Source organism: Macrobrachium rosenbergii, chromosome 27 (assembly GCF_040412425.1).
Source record: "Macrobrachium rosenbergii isolate ZJJX-2024 chromosome 27, ASM4041242v1, whole genome shotgun sequence".
NCBI classification, from domain to species: Eukaryota; Metazoa; Arthropoda; class Malacostraca; order Decapoda; family Palaemonidae; genus Macrobrachium; species Macrobrachium rosenbergii.
The window spans coordinates 21,715,472-21,743,344 of record NC_089767.1 but is presented as its reverse complement, the minus strand read 5'-3'; the positions used below and the strand labels follow the sequence as shown (position 1 = coordinate 21,743,344).

Here is a 27,873-nt window from a genome sequence, read left to right as displayed (position 1 = left end):
ATGCAATTGTAAGCTAAAACACTTACAGTCCAGTAATATTCAATCAATTACCTTCATTTTGCAACAAACGGGAAGTCTCTAGCACAATATTTCGATTTATGGTGAATTTTTGAAAAAACTTTTTTACGTCTCACATTACTTAATTCATGCATCATTTTGTGATATTTTCTCTGTGTTGCTTTGATCGTTTTACAATTTGTTATATACCACAATCATCGCAATTTAGTGTACAATACAAAGAAAAAAATAACTCATTAGCTTTAACTGTTTTGCTTACAGCGCTATTTGTATACAATTATATGAAATTTTTTTTTCCGCTCTCATATAGGCCTATTTCAGTATTTACATATGATAATGATATTTTTTTTCATTTCTGATGGTTACATACTAAACTTCAGGCAATGACAAAAAAAAGGAGCCAAAAATGGACTCTTAATCTTAAAAACTAAGCGTGCTGTGATTTTTTGAAAAAAACTTTTTTTCGTTTCGGCACTAACTCCCGAACGCTGCCGGCATATGGCAGACACTTTTGTAAATAGAGGCTCGGCGTTTAAGGGTTATTATTTTCAGGTTCTTCATTCCATATTTTTTGTCATGTACTTACAATGGTTATTTTTATTTATCTTATATAGTCACTAATACGGATGTTTACATTTGCACTTGTCATGAGGACTGCTTCTTTAGCTGCTTTATCAGCCTCTTCATTTCCTTTACAGTAAACCCCCCGTGTTCGTGTTCTCATGATTTGCAGCTCACCTATTCACGGATTTCTCTGTGGAACGTATATACACATTATTTGCGGAAAATTCGCCCATTCACGGTATTTCCCACTGAGAAATAGTCACTAATTACTGTATTTTCATATAATTTTCATGACTAAATGCACTTTTTGTGATAAAACTATTAAAATACTTGAGTATAAGCATTTTTAGAGATTTTTCATGTGTTTGAACTATCAAAATATGCAGTTTTAAGTGTTTTAAGAGGGGTTTTAAGTATTCACGGATTTAATGGAGTGAAAACTTATTTTGTTGTACAATATTTTTTTTATTATACAGGCAGTCCCCGGTTTAAGACGGGTCCGGCTTACGACGTTCTGAGGTTACGACGCTTTTCAAATATATTCGTCAGAAATTATTTCCCGGTTCATGACACATGTTCCGGGGTTACGACACTTATGACTCCGATCTGACGGAAGAAATATGGGTCCAGAATGGCAGAATAATCAAAATTTGAATGTTTTTTTATGAAAGACTCAATAAAAATGCAGTTTACATCGTATTCAATGCACCAAAAGCATTAAAAGTAAGGTTTTCTTTGGATTTTTGACGATTTTTCGGCTTTCTGTACAACGATTTTCAGTTTATGACGCGGCATAGAAACGGAACCCCCGTCGTAAACCAGGGACTGCCTGTATCTTCGAATGGCTTCTATAGCACTTCTGGAGTCACTATAAATCACAAAATTATTACATGAGGCTTCTTTAATTATTTTTATGGCTGATGCTATTGCACATAACTCAGCTGTAAATACTGAGGCATTATCTGGTAGAGAGAATTGATACCTTTTGTTTGGGGATACTGCAGCATACCCCACTCCATATTGTGATTTAGATCCATCGGTGTATATTGTGTAATGTGGACCTTTTCGGATTACAGTATATGCTCTACTACATGTCTATGGTGTTCTGGGGTATATGAATAACTTTTTGATAAATATTTCAAGTGTACAAATTCTCATTTTATTCATTGTCCAAGGAGGTAATTTTAATATTAAAGGTAATTGTATATTTATATTTAGCAACTCAAACATCTTCTAGCTCTTATTGGGAAAGGAGGTGGATAATTGTTTAAAAACACATCTCTTAATCCAAATCATTTTTTGGTTGGAGAATAATTTGTCTGAATTCTCAGAGCATTCTTCATTATTACTAGCTCTCTATGGAGAGAGAAAGGTAGTTCACCACATTCAACTTGTACGCAAGACGTTGGTGATGATCGAAAAGCTCCTGAACATATTCTAAGGCCTTCATTATGAACTGGGTCTAACGTTTTCAGCGTTGCATCTGATGCCGAGCCATATATTTCACTTCCGTAATCAATGATAGACAGCACTGTTGCTTTATACAGTAAAGTAAGGGTATGTTTATCGGCTCCCCAAGTAGTGTTCGATAGTTTTTTAATTAGGTTTAAAGCTCTTTTACATTTTGATTTCATGTGTTATGTGGGCTTTCCTGTTCAAGTGAGTATCAAATACTAATCCCAAAAATTTTGCTGTTTGGCCAATTGGTATGGAATGATTTCTGATTTTTAAATCTATTTCTTCACCTTTTTTCCACTTTTTATTTTTATAAAACATTACTGCTTGAGTCTTTTGTATAGAAAATTTGAAGCCTACAGATGAGGCCCATTCATCCATTTTTATTACAGTTTTATAAATGATTCACTCTGCATGTTTTATTCGAGATGCTGAATAATATATGGCAAAATCATCCATATACAAGTTACTTTTAATTCCAGTAGGTAGATTATTGCTGATAACACTTATTGCTAAAGTAAACAGTGCCACTGGGGACGCTTCCTTGTGGAACACCATTTTCAAGTGGAAAAGTACTTGATAATTCATCATCAATTCTCACTTGAAAAGTGTGATTTGTCAAAAAGTTTTGGATAAACCTGGGTAAATGTCCATGGATGCTGTTTTTATGTAACATTTTTAGTATTGCATATCTCCATATAATATCACATGCTTTTTCAGTGTCAAAAAAGATGGCTATAGTAATTTGTTTTTGTTCACATCCTCTTTGTATATGGTCTTCCAAGTTAGACAGAGGATCAGTGTAGATTTATTACATTGTGACCCAAATTGAGTGGGAGTTAAAATTTTATTGTCTCGAATGTGCCACGTTAGTCGAGCATTTACCATTTTCTCTAGTTATTTGTATAAGCAACTTGTTAAGGAAATTGGTCTGTAATTGTTTACATTACTAGGATCTTTCCCAGGTTTGGGGATAGGAATAATTATAGCTTTACGCCATTCATCAGGAAATAAATTTCGAAGCCATAAGTGGTTATAAAACTCTAATAAGTATGTCTTTGCCAAAGGTCCTAAATGGCAGATTATTTCAAAACAAATATTGCCACCTCCAGGGGCAGATTTATTGCTGTTCAACAGAACAAATTCTGACTCCATATTAAATTTTCTATTATAATATATATCTTCTATTGTTTCAAAATTTATTGTTATTAATTCTATACTATTTTTCTTTGTGCGGAAGTGCTCATCTAAATTTTTGTCACTACTTACTTTTGCTAAATTATCTCCTATTACATTACTTATTTCTTTTGGATCAAGTATTCTTTTCCCATCTTTTATTATGGCATGTCTAGGTGGTTTAACATCGGTACCATTTATTTTCCTGAATTTTTCCCATATTTTTCGTATGGGGGTATTATTAGGGATCTGATACATATTTCCTCCATGAAATGATTCTTCCTTGAATTACTTCTCTTTTAAATTTTGCAGATATTTTGTTATATAGAAGTTTTAATGTATCAATTTCTAATAATAATATAGTCATTTTTTGTACAGTTCCTTCTAATATCAGTAATGTTTTGTTTATTTTAATGAACTTTCTATTCATATTATCTAATTGTCTTCCAATTTGGTGTTTTATTTTTATTAATTCTGTCAGTTTTTCAGACCACCATGGGACTTTGTGTTTTGTTGGATGAGATTTTGATTTTGGTATTGCTTTATCAGCAGCATTTATAATGAAATCAACAAGAAATTTATTAGTTTCATTATGGTCTTTTTAAATATTCAATGGTGAGATATTCCTAGTGTGGAGTTCATATTGCTCCCAATCTGCTTTATATATGTTATATTGAGGGACATGCTTGGCAGGATTATTTTGTAATAATGAAATTAATATTGGGAAATGATCACTTGTATGTAAGTTGTCAAGTGTATTCCAATCCAATCTGTCTACATGTTGGACATAGAGTTAAGTCGATTGAGGAAAACGTTCCATGTGTTTTAGAAAAATATTGGCTGATATGAATCTATGAATTCTTCTATTTTACTTCCTGCTCTAATTGAGTCTGTACAATCACAGTCCCACATCGGGTTGTGAGCATTGAAATCACCTACTCTTAATGTAGTTTCCTTGGCATTATTAAGTAATTCTTAAGTCTGTCAACGTTGTAATTTTTATTAGGTTGGCTGTATAAATTATAAATTACATAATTATTGTTTTTTATTGAAATTTTAATACCTGATATTTGCAGGTCAACAATGTTTACACGTATGTTGTCATAAACTACTTTGTTATGTACATATAAGGCTGTACGTAAATTTCCTACTTCCTCATGATGTTGATGCTAAAGTATATTTACCTATTGTTGACACAGTGTTGTTGACATGATGTAAACATAATATCATTGGCTCATATTCTTTTAATAACCATTGTACAGTACTTCTACTAGGTGTAATCTGGTCTGTAGACCATTTACGTCACATTGTATATTATAACTACTGAAAATATTTTGTTACAGTGGTTGAGTTTTACTTTTTTTTTTTTTTTTTTTTTTTTTTTGTTTTTTGGTATTATCAATTTGGATTTCTTCTAATAATTTACTTACGACATTCATTTGTTTATCTTTATAATATATTAAGTGCTCAATGCATATGCAACCTTTTTCATGGGTGCTTAAGTCAGTGGTTTCTTTTTTTCTATATTTCATAAAATTTCTTATGATGTTTGTTAAGACTATCTTTTGTTATTGCACAATGCAATGAAACAATCATTACATCCATGTGTGTTATCATGTATATTTCTTTCTTTATTTGTTCTTGTTGTACTAATTATTGGTGATGGAGTAATCTCTTCTCCCTTGACAAAGTAATTATTATCTATGGTACATTTCTCTTCCACTTCAGTGTTCTGGATATGTGTCCATAGGTTTTACTATTATTTTAGGAGATAATGGTATATTCTTAACTTGTTTTTCTTCTTCATATCTTTTGTCTTTGCTTTGACCAATGTTTCTCTAATAATTGTTGGTTTCTTTGTTTTGGGTGGTGATCTTTCCAAAGACCTTTTTTTATCTTTAATTTCCAGTTTATCATGACCCTCCTATGTTACTTCCGTAATAGCATCCTCCTGTGTTCCTATTTGCATTAATATTCCAAATGAATTTGATAAAATGTTATCCACATCATTTGTACCTGTTTCTTTATTCTTTACCATTTTAGTTTTTTCTCTTGAGCAATAATTTCTCCTTGCGACTTACTTTTCTCTGCTCTGTTACTTCTATTTCTATGCATTTTTATTTCATTATTGGTTCCTTTTATTGAAGAACATGTATGTTTCTTAGATGGATCTTGAATTCTCTCACTTTTAATTCCAACTTAGCCTCTTTTATAGCCATCCCTGTTCTTTCCTGTAACATTTTCAATTCTGTATTGTATATATAGTACATATATTCTTTGGGCCTTGCATGATGATCTTGTCCACAGTTTACACATTTTGGCTCACTACATTTCCATTGTGTGTCATATTCATCAGAACCACAATAAGCATAAACAGGTTTATTTCAACAGTCTTTCTTCGTGTGTCCATATTTACTACAATTTTGACATTGTAGTGGCTTTGGAACATAAGGTCTCAGTTCTCTATTTTGGCCCGAAATTTTTATTTTTTGGGGTAGATCTTGACCCTCAAATTTTATTTTTGCCATTCTTAATACTTTATTATTCTGTTTACTTGGTACAGTATTATATATACCTCACAGCTCAGTGGTCTGGTAAAACTAAGGTATACTTACCTTTTTCACAATCTTGGACTCTGATATATCTCAGTTTAAGAGAGTCCAACAGCATATTCTTATCAACCAGTTCATCATTACAGTAAACCCCTTATTCGTGGGGATGCATACCGCACCCCCCCCTGCGAAGCTAAAATCCGCGAATACTTAAAACCCCTCTAAAAACACTTATAACTGCCTATTCTGATAGTTTAAACACAAGAAAACCCCTCTAAAAATGCTTATACCTGGGTATTTTAATAGTTTTATCACAAAAAGTGCATTTAGTCATAAAAATATGAAAATACAGTAATTAGTGAATATTTCTCAGTGAAAAATACCGCGAACAGGCAAATTTTCCGTGAATAATGGGTATAGATACGTTCCACAGAGAAATCCGTGAGTACCTGAGTCCATGAATCGTGAGAACGCAAATACGGGCGGTTTACTGTATTTTCAGGAAGTACAATAGTACCCTGAATGCTGTTCATAGTGTCATGCTTCTTTACTTTTACATTCATATTGTCAATACTTTTTATGGATAAATAGTCTTCAGACTGGTTTTTTGTTGTAGCTTCTATAAGCCACGTCTGTTTTTATTTGTCTGAACGACATTCCTGTCAATGAGTGTCTTTTTAATAAGAAGTTTTCCAGCTTTATGGCTGAAATTTGTTGTTCTGTTTCCATGGTTAGAAACCTTGACAACTTCCACTCCCAAAGAGGGAGTCAAAATGAGTCAAGGTTGGGTCAAGACGATATTTACTTCTTTTGGATTTGTTTTATACTGGAGCATAAGGTTCCAGTGTGGTTACATTTAGATTTTTTTTTTTTTTTCTAAAGAAAGGTTGTTAAAGGAGGTTCCAGCAGTTGTCAACTGTGAAACTTGATTACCACTTATCATGAAGATTTGAGGTAAAAAAAAAAATTAACCTGAAAACCTGAAAAAGATATCATCAGCTTTTCATGGAGCTATTCTTCCACCAATGGCACAAGTGAGAACCGACTCCCAAATGTCCGTGTACCTACCCTGCCCCACAGGGGATGGCACAACATGATTAGAGTGGCCCAAGTGCAAGCCAGGACCGAAAGTATTATGAGAATACTATCATCCCCACTCTAATCATGTTGTGGGCAAACCAGATAGAACGCCAAGAGTCCTATCGCCAGAACCAGACCCCCCTGGAATTCATGGTCCAGCCCTAAAGAATAGTTCTGCCTGATATCTCTCAGGTCTGAACATTATCAGGCAGTTGATGGTCCTACCACAGTTCCCACTATTTAGCTTCAGGTATAAACCCAATCCCAGTTACGATATCTTTTCCTATTTATCAGGTCCAATAAATTTTAGCAAAAGTGGAAAATTCCACAAAAATTAATTAAAAAAAATTTATAATGGTATATGGGATTCTTGGACTCAAACCCAGGAACAGATTCCTGGGGTTCAAGAACCCCCTCACCACGTCAAGGTGGTCCCAAATCGAGGGGGACTGCATACTGCGCTGCTGTTCAGCAAATCTGGTTGCTCTCAGCAGGTAAAGGGGATCAGGGATCAATTGTGAATGTGAAAGATCTCTGTTAAAATACAGATTACAAAAAAGTGACAAACAAGAGACCATCCATCAATGGTCCAAGTCATAACTGCTACTATTAGGAAACAGAAACCTACCACCATGAACCACTCTACCTAAAAGAGATAAATCTCTGGCAGAAGCAGACATCCACAGCAGAGAACAGTATTATAGTAAAGGAAGCACAAATGACTTAAAACAGGTGAACTGATTTTATCCGTTATAAATATACAATATGAGGCCTTACAAACAATATCTAACTTCACGATGCATTTGCTGGAACTTCATTAGATGATTCTGAAAAGTTAGACATGAGTCAAAAGTTACACCTAGAATAGTTAAAGCTTCAGACTCATTCAGCAAAGTTCCATCCACCTAAAGGGAAGGATGGGGTGAAATATCTGTATGAGATCTGCTCTTCAATAGTGTTTTTGTTTTACTGGAGTTCAGCCTCATACCCCACGTGTTTGCATCATCAGCATACTGAACAATCTTGTTTTCCAGGCCAACAACCATATCACTTATACACACTAAAATTAACAGTGGACCAAGAACACTACCCTGTGGAACTCAGACAATAGGTCTTGGTTTGCTAAAGATCCTGTCCACAGCACCTTGCTGCTGCCTACCTGTAAGGAAATCTTGAAGTAATCCTAAAACATATCCAACTACTCCAAGATTCTGAATTTTATAAATAGGTGCCTTGTGATTTACTAAACTGAAAGCGGCACTAAAATCTATTTGAATTACTCTGCACTCAAAACCCTTATCAAGGTTCTCTTGCAAAAGGCATGTCAAATCTAAAAGAGCATCACAGGTACCTAACTGCTTCATATTAGCATATTGACTATCAGCTAACAATCCTTAAGATTCCAAATACCTATATAAGGGTACCTATATAAGGGTATGCAGTGGCTTAAAAATAAGTTTTTATGAAACTTTGGAGAGCACAGGGACAACATAATAGAAACTTTTTTTTAAAAAAACAAAGGGAAGAAACCATCAGGATCACCCCAGCTATCAAGATTATCCAGAATTTTCTTAACATCCCTGGAGCGAAATGCAAAATTTGTAAGAATAGGTTTAGGATTACAAGTATCAGGGAAAGGGACAACCTCAAGTCTTCAAATGATTGCTTTGCTTCAAAAGCTTGATGAAGCAGTTCAGCCTTTTCCCTAGGGCCAGTAACTAATCTACCATCATTTGTTAGTAGTGGTGGAATGGAGACAAGCCTGACCCAAAGATAGATGATACCAATTCGGTCCACCACAGATGAGGCTGAGTAATTCCTTCAAGTTTCCCCTTCAAGGAAATACTGTAATTTCTCTCAGCTGTATGGTAAGTTCTATTCGCAGCACAGCAAGACTCGGCAAAAGTGGTATAATTTTCATTTGAATGATTCCGTCTCTATGTGTTGAATTTGGTCGTTTTTCAAAATTTCATGTAGGCTCATCTAAATGTATCATCAAACCATGGCTGGTCATTTGTCCTAAATTTGATGACCTTTCTAGCAAAAAGTCTTGTATCATATTTTCCTCTGTGCATTACTGTTACAATACTCTCCTCGTATTCTTTTGGTTCCAACTCCTTATTGATGTTTCCTATAATCTGACTGCTGATTTTCTTCGGCTGATTTTAACAATTCACATGGATGTAGAACTCCTAAATTACCTTTATTATTCTAAATGTCCCAACCTCTTTAGATGTCACATTCTCTATCGGTCCCTTATCATATCAATATCCCCAATTCACATTCACTTTCTACTACAGTAGATGCTTAGTACTGTAATTTATTCCATCATTCAATTATTTCTTTTTTCAACATTAATTTCTCCACTTCTTTCGTACACTTTGACCATTTCACATTTTTTTACTTTCCTTCATCCACAATACAATTCCAATATTTTCCTTCTTCCCTTTGCTGTAATAAGATTCTAATTCTATACCTATTAAACTTTCTCTCTGCCCTAGCTACCTGGCCTCTCTCTTCTCTTAGCAGACCTATCCTTTATTGCTGTTTCAACAGAGGTACACAAAAACAAACAATACTTACAAATCAGTTGGGATGAAAAGATAAAATGGAAATATGAAATGCAGTTAGAGAAGAATTTGTACATCTGTGTTTTGAAAAACAATTATGAAAAGATCACTTGACATGTCAGATGAGATTTTTCTAGAATGGAAGTATCATCCATATCTAACCAGCACTTTGCTAGTTTTTATTAGTTAATTGTTTTTACATGCTTTTATTTAACTTGGCTTCTGCGTCTGTCTGTCTGTCCTAAAATCTTGTAACTCAATTTTCGACCTGTTGCCTTTGTCCGATGGAGTTGAAATTTTGCATGGTTACTCAATCCCAGTGTCAATACAACCTTACATGATCAGTAGGTCAGCAGTGACCTGCAGTGACCTCTCCCTTATCTCAGGATGTGTATGAAACTCTTCGGATTTTTCACAACTTCTTTGACTCAGTAGAATCTATCCTCTATATAACCCCTCCCCCTTCCCTCTTCCATCCCCCTTCACCTCCCCCACCCCTTTCCCCTTCCAGTACATACTATCAAGTTTTAATTTAGCTGTGTCCTCCCTTACCCTTCCCTCTTCCATCCCCTCCCCCTTTCCAGTATATACAATCAAGTTTTAATTTAGCTGTGTCCTCCCCTTCCCTTCCCTCTTCCATCCCCCTCCCTTCCCATTTCTGAAGCACATCATCAGGTGTTAATTTAGCTGTGTCCCCTTCCCTCTTCCATCCCCTTCCCCTCCTCCTTCCAGAGCACATGATCAAGTGTTAATTCAGCTGTGTCCTCCCCCTTCCCTTCCCCCTCCCCCTTCCAGAGCATGCAATCAAATGTTAATTTAGCCATGTTCTCCTCCTCCCCTTCCCTCCCACTTCCAGAGCACACAGTCAAGTGTTAATTTAGCTGTGCCCTCCCCTCACATTCCCTCTTCCAGCCCCTCCACTTCCACCTTCCCTCCTCCTTCCCCTCCCCTTCTGGAGCACATGATCAAGTGTTAATTTAGCTGTGTCCTCCCCCTCCCTTCTCCCCCCACCCCTCCCCTCCTCTTTCCCCTCCATCTCCTTCCCATTTTCCTCCCCTCCCCTTCCCTCCTCTTCCTTCTTCCATCCACCTCCCTTTCCCCTTCCCCACCCTCCTACTCCCCCTCCCTCTTCCCTCACCCTCCCCCATAAACAGATATCAGTTTTGTTAACTGCAATCATAAGTCAGTTACAATTTCTGTCAAAACTAAAAAGTATAAAATAAAAAAATATAAAAAATCCTATAGATATGCTTTTATTAAATGCACTAAAAAGTAAAACATAATTTTTGGAGACACACCAGGATTTCTTACAAATAATCATGTCTACAAAAATAAAAGCGTGGGCCCAAACATGGAAGGAAATGCTACAAGAAAAGAAATAGATTTTTTATTTCTTGCACCAATTCCTTCCCAGTTTGTGGCCCATGCTTTTACTTTTCTAGACATCAATAATTGTAAGAAAATCCTGGTGTGTCTCAAGAAATTGTTTTACTTTTTAGTGCACTTTAATAAAAGCATGTCTATAAAAAATTTTTTATATTTTTTTCCTCCCATAGCTGTGAAAATAGACTCATGTAGAGATGTAACTTTTGCAATCTATATACAGTAGACACATTTATTACTGTTCACATCCTAAGAACACTTACCTAGGTCTAGGTGGACCTCTACTAAGGGAAACAGTTACAGAGTCAGTGCTTTGACCTAAACCTCGACCTCGACCTCGGCCACGCCCTCGCCCTCTACCTCTGCCACGACCTTGGGGAGATTTAAGCTCTATTCTAGCATCACCTGTGAAATAATTTAGAGTATTTCATAGTTATATGGAGCTTAAATATTTTAACTACTTTACATTCAGCTAATTAAAAATAAATGAGACAGGAATAATCCTGTCAACATGTTTAAAAAAAATTAAGATATTTCTTTTAATTAGATTTTATAATGAAAGTTCTGTTACGCAAAGGACAAAGTGCACATGTCCAAAAAATGTTTTGATAAAGCCCAAATTCATATTGGTTGATGAATTAGTCAGTGATCTCAGTGACATAGCTTACAAATCTACTGAGCAAATTCATTTCAGCTACCTTACAAATCTACAGAGCAAATTCCTTTCAGTTCCATCCACAGACAAATAATAAAACCATAGTTTTATATTTCATATGTACAACTTAGTTCCAGGGCTTCAACTGCCTTATTTAATACCGAAACAATTGTGAGACAAAACCAATTAACAATACAGTACCCCAAGAACGGGGCAAACTTTAAGGTTGGCCACTTGAAAAAAAAAAATACATACACCACTGGAAAGAAGAAGATATGCAATGTACAAGGTATAAAAAAAAAAAATCTTAAAAAATTTTCTGTACCTTCCATGGGAAGTTGAAAGTGAATATTTCCAACCCTGTGCAGGGACTCTTTTCCAAGACACTCATAAAAATATGCAAATTTTAGCAAGTTATACATGTCCTTCCTAATAATTTTTTTCACTTAGTTTTTAAAATCACAATTTTTAAAAGTATATTGTGTTTTTCCTAACTATACAACCTGAGGTTCTTTACGTTAGGAATTACTTACGGTGAAGCTGGACACGGCCGTTAAACTCTTGAACAAGGTGGTTAGGCAGTAACTACTGTCAGGTAGGCAGAGAATATCGACCTGCCCGGATGTAAACATTCCAGTTTGCCTTTTGGCCCAGGTTCAGACTGAGGGGTGGCATGAGGCGGGCATAAAAATGTAACGTAAAGGACCTCAGGTTTGTATAGTTAGGAAAAATACAATTTACTTTTAAAAACTGTGATTTGTTCCAACACGATATACAAACCATCGGTTTTTTACATTAGGAAGACTCACTGGTTGGAGGGAGGAATCTGAGTGAGTCTCTTGAATTGATTGGAGTTCTGCACACCTGGGCTGCTACTCCTGGTCAAAAGAGCAAGGAGTACCATGCTTCTTGACATATTGATCGGAGTGTAGGAACTGCAAGATCAAATGTCAGATACTGGACCTTTTCGCATGAGTGAGGAAACGTAACTCATCCGAAATACAGTAGGCTTGGAAGAATCTAAGAGTTACAGACAGTAAGGAAAACCTGAGATAGGGTTTTTCTTATTGCCAGTCTCTCCTTCCTCTCCTTGCTAGGGGAAGGAGCAGAATTGCTTTTATGATTCTAGAAGAAAAATAGAACGGGTGCTCCATGTGTAGTCTTACCGCATCAGACACCAGATCCAGCAAGTGTCAGCTCGAGTCCTATTCTCATCCCAAAGGAGAAGTAGGAGGACGACAGAGGAGAGTCCAGTCACTCTCGGTATCCTTCTCACTTCCAGAACCAACACCTTAGGCAAGATACTACTAGTCCTCTGTGAAGGAGCCGGGTAAGAAAACACAAACTGTTGAGCAGCCACCACAGGACCAAGGAAAAAAGATTCCAAGGGCCTGTGGGCAAGACCGAAGGAAGAGGACAAGAGTGTGGTCTATGAGACCACATCTTCCTTCCAGACTGACAGAAACTTCCGGAATGTAAGCCATTGACTTCGTGAGCTCTCTGTTGGAAAGTACCGGTATCATCATCGCCAGCTGCCAAGTACCTCCTTTGATCGCTTCATGAAGGCCAGGAGAAAGATGTGTCCTTAGGCACTCCTTCCTTGGGAGATAGTACTAGCAAAAACGTCAACATCCAGGTTAGGAATGCCAAGCCTTTTCGGAAAGTACCACAGCTAAGGAGGAGGGGAACAAGAAGGACTCGAACCCGACAATAGATGCCGATGGAACCCTTACGACATCCGAGAAGGAGTTGAGTGTTAATCAGATGCCAAGATGGGGAGATGGTCCTAAGAGGGATGGATTCAGAGTCCACTACCCGAACATCCTGGGACAGCAAGAAGGAGTTGAGGAGAAAAAAGTGTTAATCCACCTTCACCTGTTCTTCCATCTTCTACACCAAGGCCAGAGCAAGATGGGAGATGGTCCTAAGCCTCCTTTGTTTTTGGCACATCTCTGTCTGACGAGACTCGTCCAGTCAGGTTCGTAACAGCAACAAGTCAGGTTGCAGAGCAGCAGGGACAGGCAAACCTAAACAAGAGTCACAAGCTACCCAGCAGGAACAGTTCCTGGGACAGCAAGAGGAGAAGAAGCTTCCCATCTGTTGCTAAATCTCGCACTGAGGAGATGGTTGCTCGGCTCTTCAGATAGAAGACTAGGTTGCAAGGGCCGCTAACACCGTTCTTCACATTTTGAAAACGGAGAGAATTTTTGCAACGCCTTGGTATCATATTTTATAGCGGAGAAGATGAGTTGAAGTCCAGACTTGAAGAGCAACTTTTTTCTGACCCAAGAAGAAGTTCCATTTGTATAATGTTCATTTTTACTAATTGAACCTTGACTCAACCAATGTAAATAACCAGCTTACTGTAAATAAATCAATTTTAAGATGGATCCAGTCCCTGGAACTGTTTGCAGAGGACTTCAAGAGATATCCAGCTATATCCGTAGTCACTTGGTGAGAAAGTCTGTGCTTGCAAGGAAAGCTGGAAAGTCTCCCAGTCCTGAACACACAGGGATGAACTGCCTGAAGAACTGCTTTTTGTGCAGCTGCTACAGGAGGTTGGGTCAAGAACTCTTCTCGATGCCTCCAAAGCAGAGCTATCACGCTGGGCGAGCAAAAGACAAAGTCTTCTAGCGTTTGTCTGTAACAACACCGTTTCCTTGGCTGCTTCATTTTGAGCAATGTTATTTTGCTGCTATTTTTGTTAACCCCCTTGGTAGCAAAACAGACAAATTATGTTGAGAGTTTGTTGAAAAAACGTAAATATGACATTTTTATTCTAAAATAATGTTTAACACATACTTACCTGTTAGTTACATATAGCTTTAGTCTTTGACGTCACGGCAAAATTTCAAAACCTGTCGATCTCGGGCAGCGCCAGTCCGAAAGTCTGTGCTTGCAAGGAAAGCTAGTCCTCAGGGGTGATGCAGCTGCCCTTACCTGCCCTCTATCAGAGGGAGCAAAGACCAGCGTTTGTCTGGAACTATTCCAACATGCTTCAGAATAATTTGCCTACCTGTACCCCGTGGGGAGGAGGGTGGGCTTTACCAGGAACTATTATATGTAACTAACAGGTAAGTATGTGTTAAACATTATTTTAGAATAAAAATGTCATTTTAACACATACAACTTACCTGTTAGTTACATATAGCTGAATGACACCTTTAGGAGGTGGGGCAATGACAGCTAAAAGAGTTGTTGGAAACGTTAAGGTTATTAATGTAGAAAATTTCTTAGTTCCTCACCTACTAAGGTAGCTGATTCCACAGTTACTGCCTCAGTAACCTGCTATCCTTAGAGCAACCGCGGGGTATAATGACCTGGTCGCAGATTGCTTAAGCTGGGTATCAGTCACCTAGGACATGGCCGTGACAATACCACAAGTATGCCCCTGCTCAGGCGCAGCACAAACATAATGAATTACAAAGGGTCACCCAACACCAAAGAAAAAGCATAACCATAAAAACCAAAACCAACTGTGGGGTAAAACTATCCAACACTTACCCTCACAGACAACCGTAAAAACCTTCACACTCCAAAAAACAAGTAAGTAAAGGTAGGTTAATCCTCCTTTACCCCTTTACCCATTACCGTGCCAGATACCACAAAGGGCCCTAACGTGCTGCACTCATCAAACACTGTCTGCACTTGAGAGAGATAATGCAAAGCAAATACAGACTTACATCTCCAGTAGGTTGCTTGCACAATATCTTGAAGGAGAGGTTCCTTTTATAAGCGAGAGAAGTAGAGATAGCCCTCACTTCGTGAGCCTTCACTTTACACATTTTCAAATCATTCTCTGAAATATTGGAGTGAGCTTCAGAAATCAGATCCCTAATAAAAAAGGACACGGCATTCTTGGACATCGGTCTAAGAGGGTTCCTGACCGAACACCATAAGGAATCCGAAGGACCTCTAATATCTTTAGTCTTCGCAAATAATATTTCAAGGCTCTGACTGGGCAGAGGAACCTCTCCTGCTCCTTACCTACCAATTCCGACAGACTCGGAATCTCAAAAGAGCGAGGCCACGCAGGTGCGAAGGGGTCTCGTTCTTGGCCATAAAAACAGTTTAAAAAGAACAAATTGCTTTTAAAGCAGAGAATCCTACTCTCTTATCCAAGGCGTGGATCTCACTGATTCTCTTAGCTGTAGCTAACAAAACTAAAAAGAGGGTTTTCCTCGTAAGATCTCTTAAAGAAGAAGAATCCATAGGTTCAAATTTCTCAGACATAAGCCACTTCAGGACTACATCAAGATTCCACGAAACAACTTTAGCATCTGACCTCTTAGAGGTACCGAAGGATTTAATAAGGTCCGTTATATCTTGGTTATTAGAGATATCCAAACCTCTGTGACGAAAAACAGTAGCCAGCATGCTATGATAACCTTTAAGTGTGGATACAGAAAGGTTCTTATTCCCGAGGAACAAAAGAAAATCCGCAATCTCGTCACCGAGGTTCTGGAAGAGGAAATGTCATGATCTTTGCACCATGAACTAAACATATTCCACTTGGACTCATAGACCTTGATCGAAGGCGGTCTTCTGGCTCTAGCGATGGATTGAGCCGCTTTCTTGAAAATCCTTTGCTTCTGAGTAGGCGTTCGATAGTCTGAACGCAGTTAGCCACAGACTTGACAGGTTTTCGTGAAATCTCCTGAAGTGGGGCTGTCTGAGTAAATCTACTCTGTTTGGAAGGTTTCTCGGGAAGTCGATCATCAAGAGATCCATGAGAACTGGGAACCAATCCCTGGAAGGCCAGAAGGGGGCTATCAACGTCATTCTGGTGTTGGAGTGGTGCTGAAATTTCCTCAACACCGCACCTAACATCTTGAACAGCGGGAAGGCGTAAAGATCCAGACCCGACCAATTCAGTAGCATTGCGTCCGTCTGGAAGGCTGCTTGGTCCGGGACAGGAGAACAGAAGATTGGGAGCCTGTTCGACTTGTTCGTCGCGAACAGGTCTACCAGAGGTTGACCCCAAAGCCTCCACAGTGACTTGCATACTTCTTCGTGCAAAATCCACTCTGTGGACAGAACCTGATGCTTCCTGCTCAAGGAGTCCGCTCTCACGTTGAGGGCTCCTTGAATGAATCTCGTTAGGAGCAGAATCTTGTGCTTCTCTGCCCACAAAAGGAGGTCTCTTGCTACCTCGCTGAGGGAGTAAGAATGAGTGCCCCCGTTTTTTGATGTAAGACAACGCTGTGGTGCTGTCTGAATGAACCAGAACTGTTTGTCCCTGTACGAAAGGTAGGAAGTGCACGAGACTCAGGTGGATTGCTTTCAACTCCTTCTTGTTGATGTGCCATTCTTTTTCCGTCGCATTCCACAAACCTGAAATTTCTTTTACACCCATCGTCGCTCCTCATCCTACTTCTGACGAGTCTGCAAACAGTTCATGGTTCGGGTTCGACGGAAATAGAGAGAGACCTTTCTCTAATTTTCTTCGATCTAACCACCACCTTAGATCCTCCTTGATAAGGTCCGAGATTGGAAAGGAAAAGGAGTCTGGAAGCGTTTTCCTGTTCCATTGCTCCCTGAGGTAGAATTGAAGGGGCCTCATGTGAAGTCTCCCCAGGGAGACAAACTTTTCTATTGACGCCAGAGTTCCCAGGAGGCTCATCCAAGCCTTTGCGGAACAGGTATCCATACCCAGAAAGTTCTGGACTTTTTGCGAGACAGTCCGAGATTCTTTGATCTGACGGAAAAGCCAGAAAGGAACTGTCTCCAGTCTCACTCCTAAATAGATTCTGGATTGTGAGGGAGATAGGTGAGACTTCTTCCAATTGATTAGAAGTCCTAGCTTCTGTGTCAAGTCGAGAGTTACTTTCAAATCCTCCAAGCACTGAGACTGAGACTGGGAACGAAGGAGCCAATCGTCTAAATAGAGAGAGATCTTTATTTCTCTGAGATGAAGAGCTTTGGCAACAGTGGACATAACTCTTGTGAATACTTGAGGGGCTGTGGACAGACCGAAGCACAGAGTCCTGAACTGATAAGTCCTCTCCTGGAAAACGGCGAAGAAACTTCCTGGACGCGGGATGGATCGAATGTGAAAGTAAGCGTCCTGCAGATCTATTGAGACCATCCAATCCCCGGACGAAGAGAATTGAGGACGGATTGCGTCGTCTCCATCGAGAAACTGGTTTTCTCCACGAAAAGGTTGAGAGAATTTACGTCCAGGACTGGTCTCCAGCCACCTGAGGCCTTTGGAACAAGAAAAAGGCGGTTGTAAAAGCCTGGAGAGTTGACTTCTTCCACGATCTCTATCGCTCCTTTTAAAAGCATGGAGTTTACTTCCGCACTCAGAACCGAGCATTTTTCTAAGTTGCTGGAATATGCTGTCAAAGCTAAAGGTTCTGTTGCAAGAGGGGGCCTCTTGAGGAAGGGGATAGAATATCCTTCCTTTAGCATGGACGTGGTCCACTGGTCCGCTCCGATCTCCTCCCAAATTTGCCAGAACTGCTGAAGTCTGGCTCCTACTAGTGCATGGAGGACATGCAGATCACTTTTTAATTGAGGTTTGATTGCCTTGGAGACAAATCTTGTTTTGCCCCGAAACTTGAGATCCTGTACGGTTGAAGGGCCTGCCACGAAAGGGCCTCTCTTGACTAACTTGAGGGACGAGTTTGCGCTGGCAGAGAAGGTTGAGGAGCTTTTGGTTTTACGAGTGGATTGCGCCAAAAGGTCCTGTGTGGACTTCTGAGTAAGGGATTTAGACACTTGGCTACAAGTTCTTGAGGGAAAAGGTACTTCTTATCCAGAGGTGCGAAAAGAAGAGCCGATCTTTGAGTCCTAGAAACTCCTGGCGACAAAGAGCACCAAAGTTGTCGCTTCTTAAGAACTCCTAACTTGAAGATGGAGGCTAACTCAGGCGCACCATCACGAATCCCTTTATCTAAGCAGGACATAACAGAAGAGAAATCATCGAAATGCGCGGAAAGACCAAAAGACTTTACCTTCCTACCCAAAGCGCCAATAGTCCAGTCCATAAAACTGATGACTTCCAAAACTCGGAAAACGTTCTTCAAAAGGTGGTCCAACTCTGAAGGAGAGAAGAAAATCCAAGCCGAGTTCATCGCAGAGAACGCGAGTAGAATCAACGAGACTGGAGAAGTCTCCCTGAGAGGAGGCAGAAGCTCCCAGAGAGAAAACTTCCCCAGTATCGTAGCAAGCCTTCGTCTTAGTAGAAAGCTTGGAAGGAGGGAAGCAGAAAGTAGTTTTCCCTGATCACGTTTGTCTTCCAACCAGGAGTTCATTTTCTTTAATGCCTTCTTGGCTGAAATAGAAAGCACTAACTTCATAAAGGAAGAGGTAGAAGGCTTGAGTCTCTTGCGTACTGAGAGAGGGGAAGCCGGCCGCAGGTGCAAAATCCTCAGGAAAATTATCAATAAAGCGAAGAAGCTTCTTATAATCCAGCGAGAGGAGTCTGCTTTGTCTACAGGAAACTCTTCCACAACTTCTTCCTCAGATGAAATAGGAGAAAGACCTTCCGCTTGGACATACACATCTTGTGAAGGAGGAGTAGGAGCCTGAGTAGGCGCCACAAGAGGAGCCTGAACTGGTGCCACAAAAGGAGCCTGGGATGGCGCCTCACCTGGCGCTACCTGAGGCGCTTGAGCCTGAGAGAGCGCTAAATCTTGAGGGCGCCTGAGCCTGACTAGGCGTCTGAGCTTGATCCTGAGCCTAAACAAAAGGAGGATCAAGAGACACAGATCGAGGAGGAGCCTTGTACTGGGCGCTCGAGCTCGAGACGAAGGAGGAGGCATCAAACACGCTTCAGAAGGCTTTGCTGGAGAAGAACTAGGCCTTTCGAGCCCGCAAAGAATGCTTCCAAGTTTCTTGTGCATCACTCAAGAAAGTCATGAGTAGACGAGGATCAACTGGGAGCGATGATCAGTAGAGCCAGGATCGTGATGAGGAAGAGGCGCAGAAGCCACAATAGGTTCACGTGAAACCAAAGGAGAAACACCGGGAACGCTGGGCAATACCAAATGGGAAGTCTTATAACTCTTACGCACATGAGCCTTGCGCCTGGGAGAAGACTCTTCTGACGACAAAAATCTCTCCGGACTCTCCCAAAAACTACAGGAAGGCTCTGATAGCGAAATGGCTTCTTCTTCTGAACCGCTGAAGGCGAAAGATTCCTGGACCTCTTCAATGGTCTAGACTCGTCGGAAATCTCCAGCCTCTGCAGGAGAATCACTGGAGCTTGAAGAAAGACACTTCCTTGAGTCGCCTTTCCAACGGCGCTCGAAACAGCCTGGGAAACAACAGGACTGTTCGAGGGGCGGCTGCTCGTGAGCAGACCCCACTCGCCTCCCTTGGACTTTCAGCATGTCTTCTCCCAGGAGCAGGGAGCTTGACAGAGGCTTAGGTCTAGGAGAACGAGAGTAGGCCGAGCAACCACCTCCTCCACCACACTAACACTTTGCACTGCACTTAAATTATTCACAATATTTTGGAAAGAATCCATACGCTCATGAAGGGATTTCACATTAACGCCAATATCCTCCATGGCGCCCACAATAAGGTTAAATCTGGCGTCCATCTGGACTTGATACTCAGACACGATGTAACGGGTTCAGGGATATCAGAGTCAGGAATAGGAATATTAGTAGCCACGGGGATATTAATAGAAGTTTCCTGCATAGCTAAGGGAGATTCGGTTTCTGAGAGAGAGAAGATGAACTTCTAGCTAAAGCTTTCCTGGCTCTATCTTTCTCAAGTTTCTTTACATACTTAGATAGAGCCTTCCAATCTTTTCAGTCATACTGACACATTCATCACACTTCCTCTCATATGAACATTCCTGACCTCTACAAGCCACACAAATTGAATGAGGATCAAGACTAGCCTTGACCAACCTCGTCTTACAGCCTTTGCTGCATACCCTAAAGGTATAAGACCCAGAATCTGACATAATTATCAGAAAACCTGACTAAATAGGTGACAAAAATAAACTGGCAAAGCTGCAAACCAACAAGAGAGTACTTCACCAAGTGAAAACAGCTCGATGTAGGCAGAAACAATGAAATTTCGCTCGAGTACCGACAACAATGTCGCCGGCGTGACGGCAAAATTATTCTGAAGCATGTTGGAATAGTTCCTGGTACCCCGATAGAGGGCAGGTAAGGGCGATCACCCGATATTCGGACTGGCGCTGCCGCGCATTTTGAAATTTTGCCGTGACGTCAAAGACTAAAGCTATATGTAACTAACAGGTAAGTTGTATGTGTTAAAATCGATTTTTCCCAAAAAGACAGCACGCCTCACCATATCGGCCCTGGGTCTGGTACAAAGGTGCGAGAAAACTACCATCTTTGTTGTACCGGGGGGCAAACAGAAAGACAGTAGGGATCTCTCAGTCGAACAGTCTCTTCATGAATCTTCTTGAGGAAAAGAGTGAAGAGCACGTTCCGTCCCAATCACTCAAACCCGAGGCTGAGCTCGCCTACCAATACATCCCCGCCGGTAATGTATCTGGTTAACTGAGCTATCGAGTGTGCTATAGAACACTTGAGTACCTGCAAATGTCAACAGATGGAACAGGAGGAAAAAACGATTCCCTCTTGTTTGTTGACGAATGCCACTACAGTAAACACCTGTATTCTCGGGGGATGCGAACCCCCCCATGTTGCCGATGTATGATAATTTATAGTCATTAGCAGCTTGAACATTGTTTTCTCAGCTTCAGCTACAACTTGCAGCTTAAATGTAGCAGTATAGTTCCTTGCTGATCTTTTATCCATAGCGAATAAGGGTGTAATGTAAAAATATAGCAATCCTATTCTACCTAATGTCATTTGTAACATAACTACGGTAACTGTTTACTACCTTACGATGGCTGAAATACAAGCAAAACAGCTGTTGTTAACCGTTTCGGTTATAAGCAAAACAAAAGTATCATTTCATCCAGGCACCTGCAGTAGGAGAACTTCTGCCCGGTTGATACTTCTTTCTCTCTTCCCTTCTGCCCTCCTCCCTTATGGAAAAGAGGGTGGAAAGAGACAGCGTTATGCACACTTTCCCAGAAGGGAAGAAGAGGGCTATGTGTTTCTGCGATCTTCTTCTGAAGCCTGGGACTTCTTAGGAGATGAGGAGGGCTGGCTTGAACTTAAGGTCGTGCTGAGATGACTAAGACCCATAGGTCTTGCCCATTGTCCAAAGGACGAGGCAGTGCCCTGGTACAAACCTTGATTACCGTGGTATCTGGCAAATCTCTGAAAGAGAAAGGCAGAACAGAGCAAAAGTTCATTCCTAAGGGTCTAGCCAACTCGGAACTTACGAAACCGGAGATCCGAATTTGGGCCAAGTCCTTCATCTTAGCACCAGAATTGCCCACGGAATGGAATAGGAAGACCCACTCCCAGACAGGACCAATCTCTAGATGGCAGGGTTCTCTCCAAGAATGGTGGTATCCAAGGAGAGAAATCCTAAAGGTGAAGGATCGTGGATCCATCAGGAGACTGTCTGGAGGAAACCAGCAGGTGTCCCCCAAGATCACCACCTCTTGTTGCAGAAAAGAATACCCTTCATAGCAAGGGGAAGCAGAGAGAGAACCCAGCCGGGTGAAGTAGAGTCCGAACAACCTGCAGTCAGCACGACCCCAAGATTCATACTCTGTCAGGAAGGGGAGAAGCTTGGTGTCTCGACCTGAATGAACTTGTCTGAAGAAAAGTACAGGTAGTGCTCGAGTTACGATGGGGTTAGGTTCCAAAAAACCCATCGTTTGTTGAAATAATCGTAACTCGAATATAGCCTAGCCTACATTAGGGTAATCAGTACCATGTATACATATATGGTAGCCTAGCCTTCACTACACAGTATACTCTATACATATACAGTATAGTAATTATTAACGTCAGCTAATTCTGCAGGTTCAATGCAGATTGACTTATGATAATTCAGTATAAAGAGAAATTGAATAAAACTAACCAGAGTTAGGACAGCGTACAGTATGGTAATCGTATACGTAAACAGTAGCTAGCCTACAGTACATTCTATACATATATGGTAGAGTAGTAATTATTAATACCAGCTAATTCTGCAGACTCAATGCAGACTGACTTATGATAATTCAGTATAAAATGAAATTGAACAACAAGAAAAAGAATCAGACTGTACTGTAACGGGTACTCACCAAGATTCGGTCTGTTGTCGGCACACGTGATTCACGTGAACGGTGTCAGGATGTTCATGGCTACAGATAACTAAAAATCGGAAGAGGAGGAGGATGATAAAGCTTCAGGATCATCAACTCGCTCCTCTTCGGATAGTATTTCTTCTTCTGTTAGTTCAGGTGTTTCAAAATTAAGAGATGAAGGGGATCGAGGCTCAAATGTCGGGGTAGGGGTGCGGGTGGGGGTAGGGGAGGCGGAAGGCGATGCCACTGGAGTTGTTCTCTTAAAGAAGTGTTCCATCGTCAGTTGCATAGTGTGTTTTTTTCGTTCTTCGTAAATGACTTGGTAACATGCAACAGCGTCTTGATGTGCTCTCTCAACTTTAGCAAACTGTTCCATGTTCCCATCCATTTCACTCAAAAGTTTCAGTCCATGTTCAAATGAGGCAAAAACCTCTGCTAGTGCTTTTGTTGTAAACTTTCGCTCTGGCTCTTCTTCAATTTCTTCTTCCTCGTCTGCTCTTTTTCTCTCTTCTGCAAGTGCAATTAAATCTTCTGCTGTTAGCTCTACATCTTGCACATCTAAAAGATCTTGGATGTCTTCCTCATCAATTTCTAAATCTAAACTTCTCCCAAGTGTCACAATCTTTTTATTAACTTCCACAATTTCTTTATCTTTATTAAAACCTTTAAATGAGTTCACATACACTTGTAGCAGATTTTTCCAAACCCCATTCATACATTCTTTCTTTACCTCCTTCCACGCCTTTCCAATGTTCATAATGGAGTTCAGAACATTGAATTCCTTCCAGAAAGTTCTGAGATCTTTCTCCTCATTATCCGTAGCCTGAACAGCCTGAGCAAACGTGTTCCGAAGATAATAGGCCTTGAACGTAGCCACAGCGCCCTGATCCATGGGTTGTATGAGAGAAGTTGTGTTTGGTGGCAGAAACACAACTTTTACATTCTCGTTAATATCTCTGATGTTCTGAGGGTGGCCGGGAGCATTGTCTAGAATCAGCAGAATTTTGAAGGAATTTTGTTTTCCCTACAATAATCTTTCACTTCTGGAATAAAGCATCGCACAAACCAGTCTTCGAACAGCATTGCAGTCATCCATGCTTTCTTATTATGACGGTAATGCACAGGAAGCGTATGCTTGTCGATTCTCTTTAATGCCCTTGGATTTTCGGAGTGATAAACCATGAGTGGCTTAAGTTTATACCCAGCCACATTTCCCCCAAGCAGAGGAGTCAGTCGATCTTTGTATGCCTTAAACCCAGGCATCATTGTTGCTTCTTTATGGATGTAGGACCGTTGAGGCATACACTTCCAATACAGTCCTGTTTCGTCGGCATTAAAAGATCTGCTCCGGCAAGTACCCTTCATCAGTGACGATCTTTTGCAGAATATCCTTGAATTTAGCGGCTCCTTCGGTGTCAGCGCATGCTGCTTCACCGCCAATTTTCACACTATGAAAATTTTGACGGTTCTTGAAGCGATGAAACCATCCAGCACTTGCTACAAAACTTTTGTTGTGGTTATCATCATAGTTTTTCTTCAGTTCATCGAAAAGCATGCGTGCCTTTGTTTGGATGGTTAAGAGACTGAGTGGCATACGCTTCTGTATCTCGTCCTCCATCCACGTGACCAGTAACTGCTCCATTTCTTCCAAAGGTCCTATCCTCTTCTTTGATATAAGTGTCGAATGAACTGAAGCAGATGTCCTTATAGCGTTCATTATCCGTTTCTCGTCTTTAAGGATGGTGGATACCGTCGACTGAGATAGATGTTAAATCACGTCGCGATTACCATGACTGGCTTTTCAGCGGCACGCTGGTTGATAATTTTCATTTTCTGCTCCAGAGTGATAGACTGCCTCTTCTTTTTCGCACTACCAGCACAAGACACACTTGGGTGTTTGGTAGACATAGTGATACAAATTTGAGTTTTAGAGTTTGGTGTATTTACAAAAGCACAAAAATCGCCAACGAACACTGACCTATTTTAACTTCCGGCACAACGAGAGCAAGCGAGGTCGACTCATTGAATTAATGTACCTATTCCAGCCTCTCGGCCCAACGTATCGTACACCATACGCTGCCTGACTGTACGTTGTTGCCTGCGCCAGTCACCCGTGAAATTTAAAAATGCAAATTTTCCAAATATTGTCGTATCGATATTAATTGCTAACCCCATCGTAAGGGCGAATTATCGTAAGTCGAATCATCGTAACTCGAGCACTACCTGTATTCATCTGGTCGAGAATGCTCCCACAAGGAAGAGCTGCGGAGGCCCCCGAAACTCTCGGCCCCTTCAGGAATTGCAAGGGTTGCAAGTGATGAAGATTATTCATTGGGGGAGCCACGGTCCTGTCCCGGGGATCCTCGCATTGATGAATCGGCACGAAGTTCTCCAAGAAACGAGGGCGATCGCAAATTGAAAAGGAAAACTCTCGCTGCTTTCGAAGCATGAAAATCCTGTACCTCTCTCCCTGGAGGGAGACCTTGACAGATCCCAAGAAACCCTCCTCAGCTACCTGGTTGTACTAAGAGACAATCGGGGAACCAACACCGAAAGCACGCCAGGCAGCCGAACCCCGAAGAAAGAAAAATTCGTCAGAGCTCTCTTTGTCCATCTCACACCTTTCAGAACACCCGAGAAGAAAAAAGAACAGATGAAGAGAAAGAGTACCCCTAACTGTCCTGCCAGTAAGATCAGTAGGACAGGCGGACCATGAGCGATAATCAACCGAAGAAGATTATTGCCACGGGGGAAGAAGAGCGTTTGTGCCATGGCAAAGCGCTTTGCTGAGAAGAGCAGAAAGTTCACTCGTACAATGCCGAGAACCCGATTCGGAAAAACTGAGCGGGGCCGAGTCAAGCCAATCACGCAAACGAGATCCAGACTGGGTGGTAAGCAGTGGACTGGGAGGCAAGCGGGGCGAGCCGAGCCAGTCTCGCGAATGCGACCAGGGCCTGGGCAGGGCAAGCAAGCTGAGCGAGCCGAGCCAAGCCAAGCTGGAGCCGGACAGGGCGGAACTCGTCTGCAGTGAACTAGCACTAATTTCCTGAACTCTAAACTCCTTTGAGGCTGAGGCCCCTCAAGAAGAAGACTTGAAGGGGAATTCTGTGTCTTATCCTGCATGTTCAACCCTTAAGGCTCAAGACACGAGGATGGAACCCGGCCAAGCAACCGAAGCAACTGGCAGGCAGTATCGAGATACCCAGGTGTCTCGGCACCGAGAAACCCGGGTCTCGACACCGAGACACCCAGGTCTTGGCACTTTCTCTTGTCCTGTGCCTCTCGCCAGGAAAACGCTCGATTCATAGAATTCAAATGACATATGACACTCCCAAAAATCGGGAGCAGCTGCTTTTGGTTTCCTAAGAAACCGAAAAGAGCCAAGCACAGAATTAGTCTCAGATGCAGACTTCTAAGACTGGCAACGATGGCACGGCCTCTCAAGGCTGCGCTCTCGCGGCCCCCAAAACACGAGGCCCCAGAGGAGAATGCAAATTGGTTCCCGCCTGAGGGCAGGAAGAGCCAGCGAGAGAAACTTGTCTCCCAGAAGAGAGTCAGTCCCTTAGAAGTCCCGCAGGACTCCCGAAGGGAACCTCTTCCCGGCTGCTTTTGGTGTTTGAACCAATAGGATCGAGACACCAGGCTGGGAACCCAACTGAGCACTGGTAAGCACTCGGGGAGCACTTGCGGTGCTGGCAGGAAGAGCTGAGACACCTGGGTGCCTCGGCCCTTTCTCTCACACTGATCCTGAACTGGGTTGGGAAGAGTACTCTCCAGACCAGATGGGGATACTTGATATTCCGCAGAATGTGTAATAAAAATCCACAGTTATATAGTAAATATATTACTATGTAAAATAAACAAAGACTTTTGAACACTTGAACGGTGTTCCTCGAGCACTCAGAGTGGCTCGTGAACGAGCAGCCGAAGTAGCACCCGTCTTAGAGGCGGAACCTCTAGGACTGGGAACAGGAGTGCAAACCGAGGCCTGTGTGCCTATGGCTCCCGAAACACAAAACCCAGGGGTATGTGAATCAGTTCCCGAACCCGAAGGTTGGGAAGAACCAACAAGAGACCCACTGCCTCCTCGGAAGGAGGCAGTCCCTAGACATCCAAGAACATCAAGGGGGAAGAAGCAGCCTTCCTCTCCTTCAGTTGACGGAGGTCTATCCAGTTCCCAGGGCCCCCTCGAACCTCAGGAGAGAAAGGGAAGAGGCAGCAGACGACGAAGTCGAAGATAAGCTGAAGAAGACTGCGGCTACCTCCACAGGGCAACTTCCTTCACCTTCACTCCGACATCTTCTACAAGATGGTGGACACGAAACATCATAGCCTCCAGGGCAGCAAGGCAGGATCACAACGGAAGCAGCCCAGGACACAACCACTAGGAGAAGCAGCAGGCACATTCAGGACAGCCGATGCAGGAGCTACGGAAGCGGTTCGAAAGGCAGGAGCTACAGCAATGGCCAGGAACGTCACCAGCAGTGACAGGAACAATCAGGACAGCTGCAGCAGGAGACCAGGAAGAGCTGCCCAGAGACTGTCGCCTAGTCAACAGGAGCATAACACAGGAAACAGCAGGAGCAGATGGACCACAGATTGGCCAGAGGCAGTGCCACAGCATACATGAAGGCAGTAATGACAGCGATCGATCCACATAGGTGGGAACAGAGTCGGACAGTTCAAACAAAGAGTTGGATAGTTCAAACAAAAAAACTCTCTAAAAATGCTATGCTTATACCTAGTATTTTAATAGTTTTATTGCAAAAAGTGCATTTAGTCATGAAAATATGAAAATACAGCAATTAGAGAATATTTCTCAGTGAAAAATACCGCAAATGGGCGAATTTTCTGTGAATAATGTGTATGCATGTTCCACAGAGAAACCTGCAAATGGGAGAGTCCACAAATCGTGAGAATGTGAATACGTATGCTATTCCAACCAGGTACTGTGGTCGATCACGAAGCAAACACCGTATGAATGTCGGGGCTCCTTCAGGTAAAGACATCCCAACTGAGATATCCAGCTAACTACTGTTGTGCCTATGATGCTGTGTCAACCTGAAAGAAAAAGCATAGATGATTAGCAGAGAAAGACTCCTCTCGCTCCAAGGGGAACTGCCCTACATAGTGAGAGGAGGCCCCTGAGAAGACCTGCCCCCCACCCCCTCGTGGTCTTTGCCCGACGAGTGAGCAAAGAGGGAGAAGGAGAGATAAGGAAGAACCTACAGGGAGAGAGAAGGAAGGAGGGGAGGCCGCCAATGGCGCCGCTGA

General features: G+C 41.5%; 1 protein-coding gene and 1 long non-coding RNA gene across 2 annotated transcripts in view; one reads left to right on the top strand and one right to left on the bottom strand.

The window, feature by feature from the left end:
- The window catches only part of LOC136853476 (uncharacterized), a 159,093-nt gene that overhangs the window by 56,882 nt on the left and 74,338 nt on the right, over window positions 1-27,873 (top strand). The window lies entirely within an intron of this gene.
- NC2alpha (negative cofactor 2 alpha) overlaps window positions 1-27,873 on the bottom strand; it is a 103,046-nt gene that overhangs the window by 36,778 nt on the left and 38,395 nt on the right. The window contains exon 5 of the mRNA XM_067129083.1: window positions 11,062-11,203. Within this exon, the coding sequence (XP_066985184.1) occupies window positions 11,062-11,203 (142 nt within the window). The remainder of the gene's footprint in view (window positions 1-11,061; window positions 11,204-27,873) is intronic.